Source organism: Erigeron canadensis, chromosome 4 (assembly GCF_010389155.1).
Source record: "Erigeron canadensis isolate Cc75 chromosome 4, C_canadensis_v1, whole genome shotgun sequence".
NCBI classification, from domain to species: Eukaryota; Viridiplantae; Streptophyta; class Magnoliopsida; order Asterales; family Asteraceae; genus Erigeron; species Erigeron canadensis.
The window spans coordinates 37498557-37520151 of NC_057764.1; the positions used below are offsets into that span (position 1 = coordinate 37498557).

The 21595-nt window shown below is 33.1% G+C and overlaps 2 protein-coding genes and 1 pseudogene across 2 annotated transcripts; all 3 read left to right on the forward strand.

Annotated features, from left to right (window-relative positions):
• The first annotated feature begins 10678 nt into the window (after positions 1–10678).
• LOC122596316 (protein phosphatase 1 regulatory inhibitor subunit PPP1R7 homolog) lies at positions 10679–14389 on the forward strand. Its single transcript, XM_043768866.1, has 6 exons — positions 10679–11005; positions 12018–12248; positions 12605–12751; positions 13060–13202; positions 13292–13406; positions 13948–14389. Exons 1-6 carry the CDS (start codon positions 10706–10708, stop codon positions 14026–14028), a joined length of 1017 nt encoding a protein of 338 aa, XP_043624801.1. The 5' UTR covers positions 10679–10705; the 3' UTR covers positions 14029–14389.
• A 1340-nt stretch (positions 14390–15729) lies between these two features.
• On the forward strand, positions 15730–17022 carry LOC122597539 (annotated as a pseudogene).
• Positions 17023–19134: 2112 nt separating this feature from the next.
• LOC122597540 (nicotinamide/nicotinic acid mononucleotide adenylyltransferase-like) lies at positions 19135–21376 on the forward strand. The gene is made up of 7 exons (XM_043770121.1): positions 19135–19194; positions 19524–19607; positions 19782–19866; positions 20037–20124; positions 20802–20895; positions 21123–21181; positions 21268–21376. The coding sequence occupies exons 1-7, from the start codon at positions 19135–19137 to the stop codon at positions 21374–21376; spliced, it is 579 nt and encodes a 192-aa protein (XP_043626056.1).
• Positions 21377–21595: the final 219 nt, after the last annotated feature.

Here is a 21595-nt window from a genome sequence, read left to right on the forward strand (position 1 = left end):
TTTTACACCCAATGGTAAAAAGAATCTTTATAATAGGTTTTTTAATACTAATAAAGCTTATAAAAAAACTATACAAAATATCATTGGAGGTGTTCAAACTGAAAAGATATTACCAAATAGCTATGTTATTAGCCTATAAGCTTGCCGTGGATCAGTTTTTTTTTTTTTAAAAGGTGAATTTCGCTTGAAAACTTTGTATCACGATTCGATAGCGGGAGATCTAACATACGTTGTCTTAACCGGGTCCGCGTTAGAGAGCTCTCTCGAAGTAGAAATGCCTATTTCAAATACCCCAGTGGTAAAGCTTGAAAATTTTCAGTGGGGGGTCGGGATCTATTTTTTTTCCCCTAACACTATTTTAAAAAAAAATAGGGGGTCAAAACCGAGTATATCAAAATTTTTCTACACGAAAACCATATACCCCTACATCGCAAAAAAACTTCGGGGGGTCGGGCGCCCCTCCCCGCCCCTATATAGCTGCGCCCTTGAAATACCCGATGGGGGGAAAACCCCCTACTAATCCGCCCGAAAACACGACGATCAATAGGGGTAAATCCTGCCCTTTCATACTTGGACCTGGGTATACCCAAGCCAAGCCTTCATATAAAGACTACCTATGTACTTCCCAAGTCTTGAACCCAAGACCTTCTGCTTATAAGGCAGGTGCTCAACCACTTGACCTTCTCCTGTGGATCAGTTAACCATATATACTTTTGCTCCTTGATTAACCAAACTAATTTAAATGGCACGACTAGAAATGTTTTTTTTTATAACAAGTTAGTAGTTAGTATTTGAAACTCTACAATGATATCTAATTGAGCAGTCGTAAAGCTCGAACTTCATGTAACACTCTTTGAACATTTTCATCTCGAATGTAGATTGAACATTTAAGATTTTTGATTTAGATTCGGCTTTATTAATAAATGGGGTTTGCTAAATACAGCCCTTAGGGTTGTATTTAAGGTGCATAAATTGTTTGTACATTTACCATGAAAATCAGGGGGCGAACTTTTAATATGGAAAGTGCAAATTTTTTTATGCACGTTAAGGGCTGTATTTAACATTTCCTTTCATAAATTACAAAGATTAAAAAAGCGGATCATGAAAATTAAAGCAACTGATCAATATCACTAGATACATCATTCCGCTATTATAAACCAGGACAAATAGAGGCTTTTTCTCATTTTAAAGTAGATAAAATATCATTAAAGTTATGTTTTGTTTTGTTTAATTGCCCACTTTTTTCAAAGTAATATTTTTGGTACCCGCTTTCGCACTTTAATCTATGGACTATTGTTATACGGAGTAATTTTCATTGTCATTTTCTTTATTAATATTTAAACAAATATATAATAAACTAAATTTACATTATTCAAATAGCTTTGTAACGTTTTGAAGACTTCGCTTACAAAATTTGTTCGGTAGAAATATATTTTTTTTTAATGTGAGATTTGCTAGCTAGTATACCAGGGCACTAGTTATAGTGTATTTAACAAACTTTAATTTTTTTAAAATATAAAGATTTGCATTTATTATTTGCATAAAAGTGATAAATGCTAAGTTGAATTAATGAATATTAAAAATAATTTTTTTGAGTTTAGCTAGCCCATTTAGCCTCTAAGTTTTTATGTGCTTCCTAGTTAGTGCTTTTAGGCTCTCACCATATAAACTTTTTAATCTGTCACACTATAATAGAACTACTGTTTAGCAACTAAAAATAACTTCATCAAGAATCACACCTTCTAGTAGTTTATTGGTCATTATTTGGTCTTGTTGAGATATATGGACACATCAGAACTTCGGGCTTGGATCGCATGATATGATCATGACTAGAATACAATCATACATAAATTACTGTTGACTTTTATTCAATAGAGAAAGTAACAAATGAAAATGACCATGAACGAAGGCAACATCAACCAACCAAGTAATCAATTTAATACAACTTATAATTAATTAGCCATTTAAGTGAAGAAAACGACTTCAAATGATACATATAAAGATTGATTAATTAATTGCCAAAGCAAGTTGACAAGATTTTTAAATTTGAAACCGGAATTAGAATCAAATCTTGGAGTATTAAGACAAAGTAACTTGTTTTATATATGTCTTTTATGGTGGAATAATGTAATGTGTTTCCTATCACCAATAAGTTGAATTTGTGGATTCTACCCTGCAAAATCGTTCATTTGCAACAAATTATAATGATCTAATTAGATCTTATTTTCGTAGTTTACTAGCTAATTAATCCGGGTTTAACCCGGACATATCAATCAAAGTTTTATAAAAGCGCATTTTCGCCACCGAAGTTGCGATAGTCTAAGAGCACTCGTCTCCTCAAAATAGTATATCTTATAAGTTATAATTAGTTTATTAACTCGCATAATATGTGAATAATTAAAAATATGTAATGATAAAATTATTTAGACGATAAAACTTATAAGAAAATATATAATTTATTAGAGTTTTTCTCTAAAAAAATTAAAAAATATATATCTCTAAAAAAATATCTATAAAATAACAAAAACAAAAATGCAATAAATTTTAAGAATAAGAATGTTTATGACACATAAGTAAATTATAAAAAAAAAACAAACTTAATATTAAGAAATAATTTAGATGTGACAAATGACCAATATTTATGGAATGATGATGTCACAACAATCCTTTTTTATTTAATATAAAGATTGGCTCTTTGTGTAGTGCAAAAGGTTGGCCAACCAATTATAGTGATCACTGTTCTCTTTAAAGAGCGTGCTTTACATGATCTGAGTTTTAACAGTAAGATACATGATTATAAGTAGAAGAAAAAAACTCAGAATATAAACTTTCTATAAAAGAAACAGGTAAAATGAATAAGGCTTTCTCTATTTAAACTATCCAGAAATATCGAGTTTGATTTTCTAACTTTGGTGATATGCAATTTAACCTTTGTAACCATTTTCGACCATACTAAATGTAACATCCCGATTTTTTAAAAGTTAATATTTTAATTATAATATTATATTTTATAGTTAGTAAGGATAAATGAGTCATTTCCTTATAAATATGTTGGTGCCTAAATAATATATTAGATAAATAATAAGGGATAAAGTGTAATTAGTAGTATAAAATACTTTAATTAAATATACCAAATACATAAAAAATAAAAAAAACCTCCTGGAAGTTGTTAGGGTGGACGGAGTGGATAGGGGAGGGGACCGGTACCGGGCCGATACCGGTTGGCACGCCGCGCCGACCCCCTGGTACCGGTAGGGTGGGGAGGGAGTTGGGGAGCGTGGTACCAGTTGTGGTGCCAGATTTTTTGACCGTTTGAGCTTGAAAAAAAAAGCAAGGGGGACCCACACCAATGGTCACCACCCCTCTCTCTTTCTTTTCTCCTTCTTTCTCTATTTCTTCTATTTTCTTCTCCTTTTTCATTCACAACAAGTTATCTTTTTTTTTTTTTTGATTTCCTTTCAAACTAACACAAAACACACACATACATATATCATATATACACATATAATTTATCAAACAACAACCATGAACCTTTTCTTCAACAATCCTATATTTTCGGAACACGACCCAACACCCCCAAATATGCCATCGGACTCAAGTTCATATTGTAGTTTGGTTTAATATTGTAGTTCATTTTTTTTTTTGTCGTTTCGTTTAATATTGTAGTTTGGTGTTTTAATTTGTTGTTTTATTTAATATTGTATTAGTTTTTAATTATTAAATAAAATGTTTTAGTTTTAAAAATAAATATAAATGAAATTGAATAGAAAAGGGTGGGGAGGGGAAGGGGTGGCGAGGTGCTCCTAGCATTTGGGGAGGGGAGGGGAGGAGAAGAAAAATCGGGAAGGGGAGGGGAGGAGTAGGGAAGCTCTCCCCCCACCCTTAGTGTGTGTAGATCGTGAGTGTGCACCGCCAAAAAGAAAAGAACATGAGGAGCTTCCTTTTCATCGATTGTTGACCTCTTTCTTTTATATCCTAATCAAAATTCTAAGTGATAATAATAATAATCCTATAATTAAAGGAAAATAGCCTCTCATCTCTAGTTATTTAAAAGAAATTTTGGCTAGGGCTCATCAAGAGAAATTTAGGGATTTTCAAGTTTAGAAGTAGTGATTACTAGTTAATTCAAGTGAAGGTAAAGTTATTGACAAGTGTTAATATTTATATGTTTAACATATGATGATAATAAGATTATTATTATCATCATTCTTTTTTAAAAAAATTTGGAAACCATATTATTATAATTGTTATTGTTTGGTTAATTAGAATTAAAATTGAGAATTTTTAAGAAAAGTGTATTATGTATTTAGCCAAACACAACAATATATGTATATTATGGGTTAGTTGGAAAGTTAATTAAGCTATATATATAAGTAATCATGTATTTTGCAATTGTAATAGGTTTTGAGTTCGAGTTATCTTAAGGATTATTTGCAAGTTGTTGTTAATAAGGTGAGTACAAAGTATCTTTATATTTGTAGTTAGACTACAAGAATTGATGTTTGTTCATTCTTGTAGGTAGTTAGACTGCAAGAGTTGGCGTTGTCCATTTTTATAGGTAGTTAAAGTTAGACTACAAAAGTTCCAGTTTCAGTTTTCAAATTTGGTTTAGAGTAAACGACACGGATTGTCCCTGTGGTTTACCCAAATAGTCACGTTTCATCCTTACTAATCAAAAACCTCATTGACAGTCCTTTATAGGAGGATAAGGTTTGTATATAGTCCTTTGACTTATTGACCGTTATCTTTCTTCCGTTAAATATCTCACGTGCCTCTAACGTGAGGGTATTTTAGTACTTTGAAAAGCATAAAGGAACTTGATCATTTTAAAATTAATAAAACATAACTATAATTAAATATATAATAAAAATTACAGTATATATTTATCCATTCTTTTTACCTAAATTCACTCTCCTCTTAAAGCTGCTTCTCTCACATCTGTATATCATCGTTTATAACAAATAAATCTATATCTATATCTGTACATTACAACCTTAACAAAATACAATAAACCGGACCTAACTCTTTAAAACAAAGGTTGAATCTTTTGCCAATATAAAATCTACAGAGTACAAATTTGAGATGCCAATTTACTAATGGATCCTTATTTAATGTACCTGCATTTTCCACTCTCTTTCTCAATCTTTCTCTTTCTCTCTCTCTATATATACATATATAAATGTGTGGGTGTGTATGTGTGGGTGTGTATGTGTGATACTGTGATGGCACCAAAACAGAGATTCCGATCAACATCATTAAGGGACGGCGCGGAAGAGCAGTAGCCCCACCAAAACCGTAAGAAAGTCCAGCCATACGAACCCGTCAACACCCGGCCACCACGACAAAAATCCGGCTTCAACTGCCACAACTGCAGGGACGATCCAGCCATTGTACACGTAGTAATATACGTACATACACACACAGATCTATACATATTCCTGTTCATATACACATACATATACATAGGTATAGATCGTCGCAGGAAATGAAGCTCGCCGGAATCTCCAACACGTACCATCATCTCCGGTGGTGCTTATGCAGCCCCTTTAGCCTTTCTATTTTATTTTGATTAGCTACTAAGCCTACTATAGGGAATTTCGACCTTTTTCGAGTACTCCCACGAACCAAGGCTTCGACTCCTGAGTTTTTTTCCGCATCATCCGCGACCTTTTTTAGCCCAGATTCAACCTCCCCATGTGCTGTTGGAGATGGCGGCGCTTTGGTGGGTTTTCCAAATTAAGATTAGGATTTGGTATCTAAGGAAAAAAAAAGTATGTGGTTACCATCGGAGAAACATATACGTATTAAAGTTTGTATGTAATTACATGGGTATATCTAGATGTGATTTCATTTTTTCTACAAACAAATTGAGGCTTTTTTTCAATTTATTGATTTTGGTGTTGTTTATATTAGATTAGCTAGATATGTTTTGAAAATTATGTTGACGATGAAAGGAAGTCAAATAACATCTGTATTTTGTGTATGTATTTGAGATAGTGATTTTATTTGATTCCATTTTGTATATTCAATTAGCTAGAGTTTAATGGAGAAATGGGTGGGGAAGATAGAACAAATCTGATCATCAGACATAAAGGTAGAATATATATCAAGTTTTATCCTTTAGGCAGGAAAAGACTGGAATACCCTAACGTGGAGATGTTAACGGATGTAAGATAATGGTCAACAAGTCAAAGGATTAAACACGAACCTTATCCTCCTATAAAGGACTGTCAATGAGGTTTTTGATTAATAAGGATGAAACGTGACTATTTGGGTAAACCACATGGACGATCCGTGTCGATAACTCTTTGGTTTATGTAATTTGTAATTGTAAGTGCCTTCCACATTCCAGCATAAGCCCAATATTTCATAGATTTAAGCCCAGCCATTTAATATTAATCAGGTAGGCTTTGTTGAAAATCCTAAATGGCAATGGGCCTTAATTATCCACTACAAAATAAATTACTCTTCGTCCCATTTTGTTTTTACACCATGTGACCATGAATCCATGACACCATATCTATATCTTTTAATTTATAAATTTATAGTGTTATCATATAAACCGTTGGTTTATAGAAAATCTTTTTAATAAAAAAAAGTAAAACAATGTAATTTTTTCTTTATCTTTACAACAAAAACATATTATTCCAAAGAACCCGTAACGATAAACAAAATTCATCTTCTTTGCGATATAGTATTACAATTTTACAACAACATTATATTCAAACACATAACAAATAAAATACAAGGAGATGTAATATGTAGATAATAATACTTTTACCATAGACGAGAATGGTACCCGCGCAATGCGACGGCGTTAGTGGGGATGGAGGTTTTGTGTTGTCGGTGATGGTATTATTGGTGGTGGTAGCGGTGTCAAATGGTGTTGGATTGTAGGTTGATGTAAAAGTGATAGTGAAAATATTTTAGAAGATAAGGGTTGAAGTGTAAATTAATTCATTAAAAACATAAAATGTCCAAAGGCACTTTCGGTATTTCAAAGACAAAACTTTCTAAAAATAGAAATAGGTTTTTGCTTTATAAAGTAGTAAAGATAGTAAAGATAGAAAGACAGCTTCCTTGACAAATATAATGTGTATAATATTTTATGTTGATACAAATTAATTTTACTATTGTTTTCCAACAAATAAAAAAGAGTAAACATGTGGGAAATCTTTTATCCATATATCGTTTTGATACCTAAATGATATACATGCATAAAACTCATGTTTGATAAGTTATCATCCTCACACATGTGACCTCTTGACTTCAACTATGAATCCATGTGGTCACATTATTACGATATCATTTGGGTTTTCAACAAATATAATTACTTATGATAACTTTGTTTTTTTCCTAACTAAAAAAAACACCATAAATTATTTTTAAACAAACAAAAACAAAATCCGTTCAACAGAAAGGTCACATAAAAAACACTTGTTGACCGTTTTATTTTATCATCATTCCATCTTTCGTTCAAAATTCAAAGATTTCCACATATTGTCCCATAAATTTCACTTCACTTCAATAATTTGAATTCAGTTTTTAGGAGTTTCTTAAATCATTCAGCGAACAAATTCTGCTCGATCCGTACGCTACAAGGTAAAAAAAAAAAAATCTTCTCTTCAAAAATTATCACCGTTATTTTAACGATCACTTCCTTCACCCAGTTTTACCACTACGATAGTGTGTGTGTATATAATATATATATATATATCTTTGTGTGTGTGTTAAGGTTTCCATGTTATAGCAATTAAAGTATAGATATAATTGATTCATTACTTGAAAGTTAGTTACAGAACTCAAAACGACGTAAGACGGTTTAAAATTTATTGTTGACTTATCGTATGCATATGGTTATCTTTTTTATCCGATCATTTTGGTGATGTAGCGGCCTTATATATAATAAAGTTCTCGGATCTTTAAACCTGCTGCCACGTCACTGGTTTATGATAAGAGGTCATATATGTATGTATGATAACAATGAATTGAACATTCTATACAACACGATATATGTTATATAGACGGTTTAGAAGTTGTATATATATACTCATACACAAGGCGCGACAAGTTGGATACCTGTTGATGTATTTGTTTTATTTTTTCTTCTTCTTAATTAGATGTGACGAGACTTGAGTGATAATTTTATTAGATTTAGTAAATAATCTGACAGTAGAATAGTAAATGGATAAAAACAAATTGTGTTTTGAAATTTACTGATCGATCATATATTTAAGCTTGACCTTCTAAGTTGTGTATTTACACATTCGTGATTAATTTTGGCGTTTTCTGAAATTGTGTAGGAAAGTTGTTTTGATCATGATGAGTAACCACTGCGGGTTCAAGAACAGCAAACCAAAGTTATCTACTACTAAACAGACAATTCGTAATGCATTGTTTGTGGCTTTTGGCATTTGGTTACTGTACCAGATTAGGGAGTCATACACAAAGATTAGTCTTAGTGGCAAGAGCGTTGCACTTCATCTTAATTATGAGAGGATGATCAAGACGTTGGGACGAAAAGGGCTTGTCAAACCATTGGAGTCAACTTGTGGGCATGACTCGAATCTGAATCTAGATGACGCGAAAAATCCTGATGAATTGAATGATGATGGATTTGGATTCAATGAACCTAATAAGGAGGATAAAAAGAATGATACGAGCTTCAATGGTGTGAAAAAGCCAGAGTCAATATCAGCAGCAGAAGGGTTGACTGAGATGAAGTCAAACAAACCTGATTATACATTTCTCGATGAAAATGGGATTCCTGAATTTGATCGTGCTAGGTTTGTCGGGAATGAGTCAACTTAATCGGATAATGAAACGCGAGTCTGATTTCCCAGAAGTATTATGCATAGACCAGGACAAGTAAGGTTGCGGAATTGTGAGTTTTAGTAGCGGATATAAGCCTTTTTGGCTTTTGAAGAGGTAAAAGTATAGATAGCAATTTATAGCAAATTTTATCCATTTTATATTGTTAGCAATAAAGAAGGGCTATTCGCTATTTGGAGCCTTGGTTTATGTCAAAGTAGGATCAAGATTAGCATTTTGCGAATTAGCTTTAGACGAGTTGTGAAGAGTACAAAAGTTAAGAAAAATTGGGCATGCTTATGATACATTGTCATTACTATACATGAAAGGTTTACTGCACCTGTTGCCGATTACTATACATGCTGATATGAAGCAAATTAAGCTTACATTATGTATATGAACAAAATTTGACTGATATGAAAGAAAGCTATATTTATTATATGAAAATATGAGATGAAACAAGTAAAGATGATTCTGGCGATTTGACTCAACCACGTACTATACGTATCCCGAATTCCTAATGATCATCATCGCGTAGCCATGTGTTTCGCTTGTCACCATTGTTGTTGAAGAAATACGGCTCCCATGTTGATTCATGGAAAGTGATCATGACAACCGAGTTAGGAGGAATACAACACGACTTGAACTTTATACCAACCTAGAGATCCAATGGGGAAATGTTATTAACCAATGAGTTATCTAAGGTTTCAATGATAGATTACAAAATCTTACAAAAGGAATATAGGTTAAGGTGGTAGCTAGTGATGTGATTATTCGTATAGCTCAACTTGTATTATTGTAATAAAATTATTTATATTAAAAAATATATTTGCTGGTTGTGTTGTACAGTTGTACTGGTAAATCGTAATGGAGATATCACCGTCAATATTTTTTTTTATATGGCCATTTTACCACTAGATGGCTGCCACATCACATGGCATCATATTTGTATTTTCATTTTTTTCGTTAAACTCCCTTTTGGCTTTTTGTAAATACAAACTCAAATTTAACCAAACTGCAACATAAAAAGAAAAGACCAACGGAGTTGTATACGAAAAGAGATTCTCTCCGATTATTCAACTTGACTAATTAAATTGGATATATCTTAACCCATGATATAATCAAGATTTAAGATTACAATATAATCTTTTAATTTTAACTTTTGATTTTTAATCAAAGGTCTAGTCAAATTATTTGTAACTTGAGGGAATCCCTTTCCCATTGTATATTTTGTTAGTCACTCATTTTCACTAAGGATGAGCAAAAGACCCAGAAACCCGTGTCTGACCTGACCCGTTTGAAGCCCTAACGGGTCAGGTCACACGTCACGTTTTTGGTGCAGTTGCGGGTCACGGGTTGGACGTTCGGACCGGATCAGGTGAAGCCTAAAACTGAAAAATTGTGAAGGAAACACATGACCCACCCGACCAGGACCTTCATAGCCAGGTCACGATTCTATTTTTCATGCTCTCGTAGGTCGCGGGTCATCACGGTTCGGGCCGGATTTTAACCCGTGCACATCCCTAATATGATCCACGGCTCCAGTGGTGATTGACCAAGGTTTTATCCTTGAAGTGGAGGGTTCGATCCCTGCCAAGTGTAGAATCGACTCTCCGTTAAATTTCTCATGTGCGAGAGCTTCTTGGAGTTTTCCCTTGACAGCCGACTCAATTTGGATGTAGCGGGATTCGGTTAAGACAACCGACTACCCATTGAAAGTAGGTCTTTACCATGTTAGGTAGGGAGTGCATCGACATTTGTGTAATGTGCACATGTTAAAAAGAAAAAGATAGTCACTCATTTTTTACCAACAGTAAAATTTATGTACTGTTTCATCGTCATCAAAGGGTGAATAAACTAAGGAAAACCAATATTCTTTCTAGGGTTTTTGTAAATGCAAAAATCAATGGAAGCTCCACCATCAAAAACCGATCCAATGATCACCGAACAAGATGACGAATCTTCAACAGCGCTAACAATCCTGGATGTCAGCAGCTATCAGCTCCACGATCTCGACTCAGTCGAGTTCCCGCCCAGCCTCGTCGAGATCGATTTAACAGCCAATCGATTGAATAAGTTAGATTCACGTATCTCTAATTTATCTCATCTCAAAAAGCTTTCTCTTCGTCAAAATCTCTTCGATGATGCCGGCGTTCAACCTCTTTCCAGCTGGACCTCCATTTCCGCCCTCGAGGTATCCATCCATCCATATGTATCTGTATCTATATCTATATAAGCTTAAATTACCCTATTATTTTCTAAAATTTTTAGTATTAAGTTAAGATTTCTGGCCTTGAGGTATACATACATACATATGTATCTGTATCTATCTGTGTGTGTGTGTGTGTGTGTGTTATTTGTATCTATATTGTTTTTTGATTCTTAGTAATAAGTTTAGATTAAACTTGCTATGTTATAGAACATAAGTGATATTTATATATATATATATATATATATATATATGGTGACAATCAAATGAGAACCAACTTAAAATGAGAACAAATGAGAACACTTAAAAACTACATTTTGATGCCTAGAGGATTTATAATAGTAGTTGTGTGTGTGTGTGTGATTATATCATAGAGGATTTATAATAGTAGTTGTGAAATGATTAGTATTTAAGGAATATGAATAGCTTTAATATGGTTTACACTTGAAGATATTATGACTAGAAAGTAACGTGTGGTTATTGGATCCGGATGTCGAAACTTCATAATTCCTTCAGTTTGTATATACGTAGTAATACGGCCTGGTGATTCTTTTGTATGGGTTTGAATCAGTTTTTAGTGCCATATGATAACTGGCTAATTAGAGAACCAGTTCTCAGAATTTATATTAAGACGGAGCTTGTAATATAAATTGTTGTCTATGAAGAGGAGCTCTGCTGACCATTACCATCATATTAAGGCAAACAAATCTTACTGAGCGAATTGCATATTCTTATATAGTGAGCCATATTAAGGCAAACAAAACTTGCTGGGCCAATTGATGTATGTTTTTTAAAACTATGCCTCGTTGTTATGCCACTTATATAGTTATATATCTGTCCAAAATCTAGCACGTTATCATCAAAAGTTAATTAAGATATCCATTGTCTTTTGATATGACTGTATCCATGTTCTGTACCCAGGTGAACAATGTACACATGTTGCTATTCAAGATGAATTTCATGTGGAATTATTTTCTTACTTGTGATATTTATGTAGGAGTTGGTTCTCAGGGATAACCAGTTGAAGACTATTCCCGATGTCAGTATATTTGAAACCCTTTTGGTATTTGATGTTTCCTTTAATGAAATATCATCGATGAGTGGACTGTCCAAGGCATCAACCACACTCAAGGAACTCTATGTCTCTAAAAATGAAGTTGCCAAGATCGAGGAGATTGAGCACTTCTCTGAATTGCAAATTCTTGAACTTGGTTCCAACAGATTACGGGTGAGTCGATGCCATTTAAGTTGATTATTACATTCTGCAGAAACGGTATACTAATGATTGCAAACAGTTAATGATGAAGAGCATACTTGCATGCAAATAGTTTTTAGTTTTTACATTACTGAAATACACGAATGATGGTCTTGTTGGCTTTCACGGGAATAGTACTTGAAATCTTAAGAGTAGAATCCCAAAACTGTGTGTTTGATTGCCCAATCACTGGTAGCAACATGTAAGATATTATCGCCAATATGAAAACTAGAACTTGCATAAACACCATATTTGTATGCCAGAATTCTTACGCACCTCAACTATCAAGTATGTATTGTTTGCGACCATCTAAAACTTTTCTCTTCTAGGTGATGGAGAATATGCAGAACTTGACCAAGTTACAGGAGCTATGGTTAGGTCGCAATCGTATAAAGTCCATCAACTTATGTGGATTAAGATGCATCAAGAAGCTCAGTTTGCAAAGCAATCGACTAACTTCTATGAAAGGGCTAGAGGTAGCTTTTTTGTTATGCTATAGTAAAGGGATGTTTGGTTTAAATGAGGGAGCTAATGTTATTTATTATTTTACAAAAAAAGCTTATTAGCTTAATCAGCCCTTCTGGAAAAAGCTACTCAAGAGCTTCTAAAAATAGCTTATTAACCAGAATCACCTGATATACTGCAGAGGGGCCTTTTGTGTTTTGACAACACAATAAGCTGATAAGCTCATCAAATAAGCTTACCCAAGCACCCCCAAATATTTAGTATGGCTTTTCTACCAAAATGACTAGGAAATTGTTTTTATGGTTTCTATTGTCACCAGGAATGTACTGCCTTGGAAGAAGTATACTTGAGCCATAATGGTATAGCAAAAATGGAGGGCCTATCAAGGTTGGCAAACCTGCGGGTCTTGGATGTTTCTTCAAATAAACTTGCAGCAATCGAGGATATTGAGAAACTGACATGGTATGTATACATCAGTTATTTGACTTGATTCTTATCATACATATTTTTCCTTACATTGTTGTTTCTATTCGTCTGTTTTCTCATTGTAGCTTAGAAGATCTATGGTTTAATGACAACCAGCTAGCATCTTTAGATGGCATTGCTGAGGCAGTTTCTGGTTCGAGAGAGAAGCTCACCACTATTTACCTTGAACACAATCCATGTGTAAGCATAATCTTATATACTTCAAATTTTAAAATTAGGGCTTCTGCATTAGCCTTGGTTTCTTACTTTGTGTTCAATATAATACTCTATCCTTCCATGAAACTTATTAAGAATTTTGCTAATAATAGCCCTTAGGGCTATGGTTAAGCTGTTAAGAAGCAGTAGAATGTTTTACATAATATTCATCGCCCTATAAAAATAATTTTAAGGTGACATCTACATCTTTTTGGCCCTTGGAAGACTTGCTAATCATTGTTTTACTACACCACCACTACTACAGAAACTATATATGTATTCCATGTGTCCCCCATTTTTTGTCATTTAGTTTTATTTTCAGGCTAAAAGGTGAACCAATTTGATCATGATCTTATTAATAGATGTTGGTCAGATAGTACCAAAATGCTAGTGTTTAAGGATGCAATATCAGAATGTGATCCAAGAAGGATTTACACACGGAATGAACCAAGCATGCAATTTTCTAAAAGACTAAAATCCATATCTTTTTTCCATAAACATGTAACATTTCTTTAAAAATTTGCAGGCCAAGTTGTCGGACTATGTGACTACTCTGAGACAAATCTTCCCAAATGTTGAGCAAATTGATTCTGAAATGTTTTGTTAGGTTAGATACTTTCAGTTTTTCCAAGTTCAGGACCACAATTATATTGATGCTGGAAGTCTATATTGGAATCGGTGATAATTATCAGAATTATGTTTGGATGACCGAGTTCTCGTATGATGATTCTGTATAATTACTGTGGAATCATAGATAGAAGCTCATTGACATTATCCTTTTCCTTAAATGAAGACTACAAGATGTTGAAAGAGTTACCCAGCATTCAAACAATTATTACTTGGTTGTCATTTTTTCTTTTTTGCTGCAAACCAACTGTTCTTGTAAAACATATGTTGACAATTATGGTCTTTTTGGTTTTGGGTAAAAAGTTACATATGAATGTAAAGAAGTTATCTTTATGTTCAAAGCATGTTGTAAATGTTATGTTTTATTTGCATTGTTATCAAAGTCAGATAAGACATGGAAATGGGTATTACTCTTTGCATGGTATGGAAACATCACCTTGGAAGATAAACAGCAAACTAAGTTTGTACTTGTGCAAGCTTAACTTGTTTAATCTCTTTTGAACACCTGTCCAAATTAACTCGAAAATAAAAACTTTGTAATGCAAGCAATTTTCCAGTAAGACGATGACAGATCCTCTAATCTGGTGCCCTTTTTGGAACCCAGGACCCTTCATACCCTTGGGCTTTATATGAGATTATGAGATAATGTTTTTAACTTTTTATCAACTAAAAATTATTTAAAAATTTTATAAATAAAAGTTATTAAAATATATATTATACGGAATAATAAATTAATAAATTAATAGATATACTATAAGTATTTTAAACATTGATAAAATATTATACATAATTGTGGATGGGTAAAAATGTAAAATACAAGTACTAATAAATAGTTGAATTCAAAGTTAGTGGTTTATTTACGTACACAGTACACTGGCTATGCTATTGACTTATTATATTGACCAACATTCAAAGTTGACTTTCTTTTTTTCTTCTCCTCTTTTTTATCTATCAAATATCAATCTTCTATAAATTCAAGTCATATATGGTAACAGAGCTTTCCTTATTTATTTACGTACTATTCCTAATACCCGTATTATGTACGGTAGCTATATATATTATGTCATAAAGAAATTTCAATATGCCTCGATCCATGAGTTTGAAAATAAATTGTGATTAAAGTAAACCGATAATTGAAGCTAATTTACAATAAACAATATTGATAAATATAATATATGTTTAGATAAAGTTTTGAATTTAGCTTAAATTTTACAATCGCATCAAAATCAAAACTTATAAGAACAATGGATGACGGCAAATAGACTTGGAAAATCCTATCGTAATTCAAAATTTTGAAGTCTTCATGTTAATAACTTATTATAAATAATAGGAGTTGAATAAATTAAAAGGACACGTGTCAATCAAGGATTACGCCACTGTACGTGTCGTTTCAAAAACATCTCACTCATGTTTTAATTTATTGGTAGATACTCGTACATACTTTTATCTATCAAATATCAAATCTTCTATAAATTCAATTCATATATGGTAACAATGCTTTCCTTATTTATTTACATATACATACTTTCCTTCCTTTTTATACGCGGAATACATATCCCCATACTTTCTCAACAAGTAACACATTCTTCGATTTCTATATATATAAGCATCATTATTATCATATCTTCATAATAAAAATCTTCTTACGTAAAAAGATAATTTCGTCAAGAGATAACAACCAATGGCATTTTCAAGAAAATCTAGAAAAATACAAAACGGTAGTCATAATAAACATGGAGAAAAACAAGTTGGGAAATCTGTTCGTCGACGATACGCCAAGAAGACGACATTCGGGTCACTTCCAAGAGACATTCTAGTCGACATACTTGCTTGTGTTGCTTCAGATTCGTTCGATAATCTTTTTAAAGCTAAACTAAGGTAATTAGTTACTTTTACAATTCGATCATGATCGATGACCTTATGTGTACGTTTTTAATATTGACATATGACACACATAGTTTCCTATATATATAAAGTAAATAGTTATATAAACAAAGTAAACAAGAAAAAATAGAAAAGCAAGATTTCAAGAAAAAAGCCAAGCAAATTATAACATGCATGTTTAACTAATCTTTATTATTAAAAAAGCGTAAAGTTTAATCGATGCATATATGTTTCCCACATATAGTACTTTCCACCTTATTAATTATGTGAATATAATAGATCGAACCCAGCTAAAAAACCGTTCTATTATTGTTTGATTATATGTAGTTGCAAGGCTCTGCTAGACGCGACGAAAGATGACTCAATCTCTCGAAGTATTTCACTAGACAAGTTTCCAATAAATCCTTGGTTTCCATTGAATGATAGAAAGCTTTCTTTCCTAACTCACTGCTTCGAAAAAGGAAACTCTGACGCATTGTTTTGGCATGGAATGGTAAGATCCGTACGTACATACGTTTTATTGATACTATTATGCGTGAAAGCATTTGTTAATTACTCGTATAGTCGTATTGGTTAATTTTTTTTGTTATTCGAGCTAAATACCTCTTTATTAATTATTAAATAATAAATATATATTGATGTTGGATATGATCTCATTAATTGCAGATTGAGTATTTCAACCTAGGTAAGTTCGAATCTGGACTTGAGTATTTAAAAGGAGCAGTCAAGAAGGGACATTCAAAGGCGACGTATGTGTATGGGATGATTCTTCTTTCGCGAGGAGATGATGCATCGCGTCAACAAGGATTAAACGTTTTGAATCATCACATGAAGTACTCAAGACTACAAGGAAACAAGTGGAATGTAAAACGTTGCAGAGATGAAATCGAATGCATATTGAATAAAATGTGGATTAGAAATGGGTTAACTAGTCTACAAAAAGTAATTAACACAAACTGTCAAGAAGCATATCAGTCGAATTCAAAGGGGTTGGAGTGCTTTTGACGACAATGAAGAAGTTTCGAGTTGCGACACATGTATGTGGTTTAGGGAACTTGTTTATTTTAAGCTAGCTAGATTAGAATTTTAGGCAGGATTTAGGATATATATATATATAATGTTTATGTACGTATTTGCGTGGAATACATAAATAAATATATATCTTTTTAGCGATTATGGCACCAGAGTGTAACCAACTATGACTCGATGGTTATATAGTGTATTAACCTTTCAAATTGGCTATGTGAAGTAAGTACCTTTCATTTTTGTTCTTTAATTTTAATGTATCATACTAGGTAACATCCTATTTGTAACCGGTAATGCCACGTTGGACGTAAAAAAAATAGGGATTAAGGCACCGGAGTGTAACCAACTATGAGCGAATAGTTATGTAATGTAGTGACCTACGAAAGTATTAAATTGATATAAAAACCTCTCTGTTTTGTCACTCGATGTATGCGAAAGTGTTAATGATAATAACAATCATTTTTCCATCTTTCACTTTTTGATGGTGACAAACCCTAATCCCCAAATCGGATTGTGTTATGATTACCTCATCATCGTTAACAATAAAGATTCGTCCATTCCATCCCTACCACCATTAAGATACAGCAACGTTGGTTTACAATAGGGTAAAAGGGGATGATTTTGATAGAGGATGACGACAGTGGTTGTCTAGGTGGTGGCTGACATTTGTTTATTTTATTTGTGCCAGTCAGCGGTGGCACGTGTCCGGATGTGGAGACGGTGGAGAGAAGGTCGCACCTCTTGAACGGAAAAAAATTAAAAATGAGACTGCGACCACCCACTTCAACCTTGTCGGAGTCAAAGACCATCCACCATCCATCTCGTCAGAGTTCACAACCCACAACCGTAACCATGACCGTACAACAGGTCAACCGGTACATGAAAAGAACAAAAATAAGAGGTTCTTACACCAGATAGCCAGTTTTAAAGATTATTACATAACATAACCATTCATTCATAGTTGGTTACATTCAAGTGCCATAATCTCAAAGTAAAATTAACATTGTTACTGGCTACCGATACAACAAGTCAACCAGTACATTAAAAAAACAAAAATGAAAGGTACTTACACCAGATAGCAAATTTAAAAGGTCACTACATTACATAACCATTGAGTCATAGTTGGTTACACTCCAGTGTCATAATCCCATCTTTTTATGCTGAAAATAATGTTTAGGATATATAATGCATGTTTAGGATTTAGGATTTGACTATTTGCTGAAAATAAATACAGTATGAAACAAGTAGTATATCTTTTTATGCATGCATCGTATATATGGGCTTCTGTTTGCAATTTTTATTTTGGCCTTTTGTTTGCAATTAATTCTTTCACAGTTCATTCTTTTAACTTAATAAACAAAGAAAAATACAATTGGATAGAAAGAGGAAACAGAAACAAAATAATTGATAGTAATATGTTGTCATACTAAAAATTAATTTAAATTCAAATTTATAAATACCAACGAACAACAATGTAGTATTTAGATTCAGACATAACAATAGAAAATCGGTTTAACCATTTTTTTTAAGTTTAAGGAAACCATTAAGCACGTCTTTTACCCATTCTTGTTTGTCTTCATCATGATCATGAAAATGAACATCATCATCAATTGTATACATATATATTTCACCGCTTAACAGATGCTCCCTGTCCCTCGATCTCCTGTTTCGCCGGCACCGATCAGGCCACCGCTCATCTCCGGCCATACCACACCAATGCAAGTCTCCCTCCAACCTTCTGAGAGTTTCTAGCTTCTTTCCTTTTTCTTATTTGCGATTATCATTTATATTCCTTTTTTTTTTTTTAATGTAGCTTAATTAAACCATTAAAAAAATATAGAAATTAAACCTCAAAATTAGTCGATCGGTAAACTTATTTTATTTCAATTACGATGCTTTACTTTTACAAACTTTATGGGTTAGCAAAATCCTTCCAAAATAAAAAAAGGTTGTTACTCATATCAAAGTATTTATACATACAGAAGCTTATTAAATGCCTTAAAAATGTTAAGTTCATGCAAATGTGAAAGATGCAAACTGGTTTGTTTACTTAATTATTGTTAAATTAAGGTTAAAAAAGTTATGATTTTTCTTTGTGTTGGATGCCAGCAGCAATCAAAACTTTGAGAAATGGATTATCCGTTGTCCCTCGAGAAGTTGTCGTTAGAGTCCATAGATGAAGAAGAAGATGGTTCGTCACGTTCGAACGCAAAGTAAGTATGCATATAAGAAAAAGGTATGTGACTTCCTGCAGCTTAATATTGTTCATGCCAGTTAAAGAACATTCAGACTTGTAATGGTCAAACCGAAATCTTGTGAAGCTTTTAGACTTTTATTGTTTTTTCATTTTCTAAATGACAATGAGAGTTTGCATTCTGCATTATATTTATGAACCTAATTATATTTGTACCAACAATATGCCACTTTAGTTGAATCTATGGTTTCAAAGATTTTTTTTTTTTGTGCAATCACCTATGACCAAGATTCGGCTACTATAGCTTATTGCTGTTCCTTTACAGATTCTTAAGAATTGGTGAATGAGCTGAAATATTTATCTTTGCATAGGGTCTCATACCAGCTGAGCATCATATCGCGATGTGCCAACTAGCTTGCAAAAGTTCTGAGTTTATAATGGTTGATAGTTGGGAGGTCTCTCACTCTCACTATCTTTCTCTCTTGCACACACAAATATGCTATTAAAGCCCTACTCGAACATGTTGCAATGTACTTTTATGACTAAAGCAGGTTGAATATATAATAAATACTACTTCTCCTTATTTTTAAACTTTAGTATATTTATGCAGAGCCATTTATTTGTTTTAGGCAAACCAACGTTCCTTTCAACGCTCACTAACGGTGTTGTCAAGAATAAGGAGTTTCTTTTCCAATAATGGGCTAGTATCTAGTGGTATGTTTTGTACCCTACAGGTACACAGAAAGTGGATTCTGTTGTGCCACAACTGTACTTATTGAGCATATTTGTTAATTAGGCATAAAACGTAATTATTTGTGTAGAAGAAGCTTTAGGGTTGAAAATCCCATTTGCTATCAAGACTAATTTTATTGATGGATTTGTAGCGTTCCTAAATGTCGTGCTTGTCTGTGGCTCTGATCTGCTAGAATCATTTGCAATAGCTTTCCAGTGGTGTTGTACAAACTTTCAAACTTGTGAATACATTTACATTCCTATCAAATGACTTTGTTCAGTTTTTTACTAGAAATAGGTTAGGGTTATTCTGCCCAAATAGTAGATTACAGGTAACAAATAAGAAAATACTAGAGATACCAGTCATAGACATAGAAATTATGAATTCTGACATTAGGTACTTATTAGATCGGATGTACTTATGAACAGATTGATTTTACCGTATCCAAACTAATAGCAATTTAACACTATATTCAAAAGGGTGTTTGTGGTTAAAAGTATGAAGCTGGTCATTCCTCTGATCCAAATAATCAAATCTGTTGCAGCTAATAATCAGTAATACTTTGACCCTCAATAAGGAAAAATAATCACGTTTTTATCAAATAAAGTAATCTAATAAAAATGTATGATGAGCACAAATTCATGACTTTTTATTTGAATGGCAATCTATCCTACTCTAAACTAACTTGAATGCCTAGGATCAAACCTAGGACTTTCATGTAAATACTCGAAAATCCCCCCCCCCCCCCCCCCCCCCAAGTTTTCAATCTCATATGTGCGATTACCAACTCATTTCAATAATAAAGAGGCAACGCACTAATGGAAAACCCCAAGGTACAGTTACCTTACTAATGGGCCACCAACCCCATTGGCTTGAACTATCATCTGTTGACTCACATCCCCATCTGTTGAACTATCATATGCAGAGATTATGGCGTGGTTTGTATTTGCAGAGAAGGTCAAGACATTGAAAAAATCATCTCATGTGATGAAATCTTAACAGAAGATAAGGTAACCAACCTTCATTTTTACAATACAATTTTACATACTAGTACTTTCTATCTAACAATCTTGATAACCCATTATGGGTGTTCTTTTTTTTTCAAGGATCTTATTTGCTAAGCTCTCAACTCCTTATATCTAAGTTACATAACATCTTTGTTCTGATTGATTGCATTTTCTTCAATCTTGTTGCATCTTTTCGTTAAATATTATTTTTCCTTCTCTAAATCATGCAGGATAATATCGAAGTGGTGGATGAAATAATACCAAATCGTATCAGCTCAACTTTAGTAAGGTAGCCATCAAACTAATAAACTTAATCCTCATCTTTCTTATTTGTTGTGACATAAATCTTAAGTGTTTCTGTTTATGTAATTACAGAGATTGCATTTCAAGGAATTTGTCAGTGAAATATCTAACATCCGACGAAGTTATTGATTACATAAAACGAAATCAACTGTACGCAAACAATGCAGTTCAGCAAGAATGAAGCTTTAAAGTACACAACACATGATATTTGTTGAGATTTCTGTAAAATGGGGTACTTCTGCTTCTTGCAGTCCAAAAGAAGTGGAGGTCCACCTCCCTGTTGGTCCACTTAATGTGCCTCCATCAAGTTACTAGATGCAGTAAAAAAAATTCTCAGGTGCTTGGTGGTAGAACTGGACAAGCTATGTAATAGTGAAGAAGTACATAAGCAAGTAGATTC

Excerpts from the sequence above, each read along its gene's own strand:
- LOC122596316 (XM_043768866.1), top strand. The coding sequence starts at position 10,706 with ATGCAAAAATCAATGGAAGCTCCACCATCAAAAACCGATCCAATGATC. Across the intron at positions 11,006-12,017 it reads CCTCCATTTCCGCCCTCGAG|GAGTTGGTTCTCAGGGATAA; the intron begins GTATCCATCCAT and ends ATATTTATGTAG. Across the intron at positions 12,249-12,604 it reads TTGGTTCCAACAGATTACGG|GTGATGGAGAATATGCAGAA; the intron begins GTGAGTCGATGC and ends TTTCTCTTCTAG.
- LOC122597540 (XM_043770121.1), top strand. The coding sequence starts at position 19,135 with ATGAAGAAGAAGATGGTTCGTCACGTTCGAACGCAAAGTAAGTATGCA. Across the intron at positions 19,195-19,523 it reads AGTATGCATATAAGAAAAAG|GGTCTCATACCAGCTGAGCA; the intron begins GTATGTGACTTC and ends ATCTTTGCATAG. Across the intron at positions 19,867-20,036 it reads TAATGGGCTAGTATCTAGTG|CGTTCCTAAATGTCGTGCTT; the intron begins GTATGTTTTGTA and ends ATGGATTTGTAG.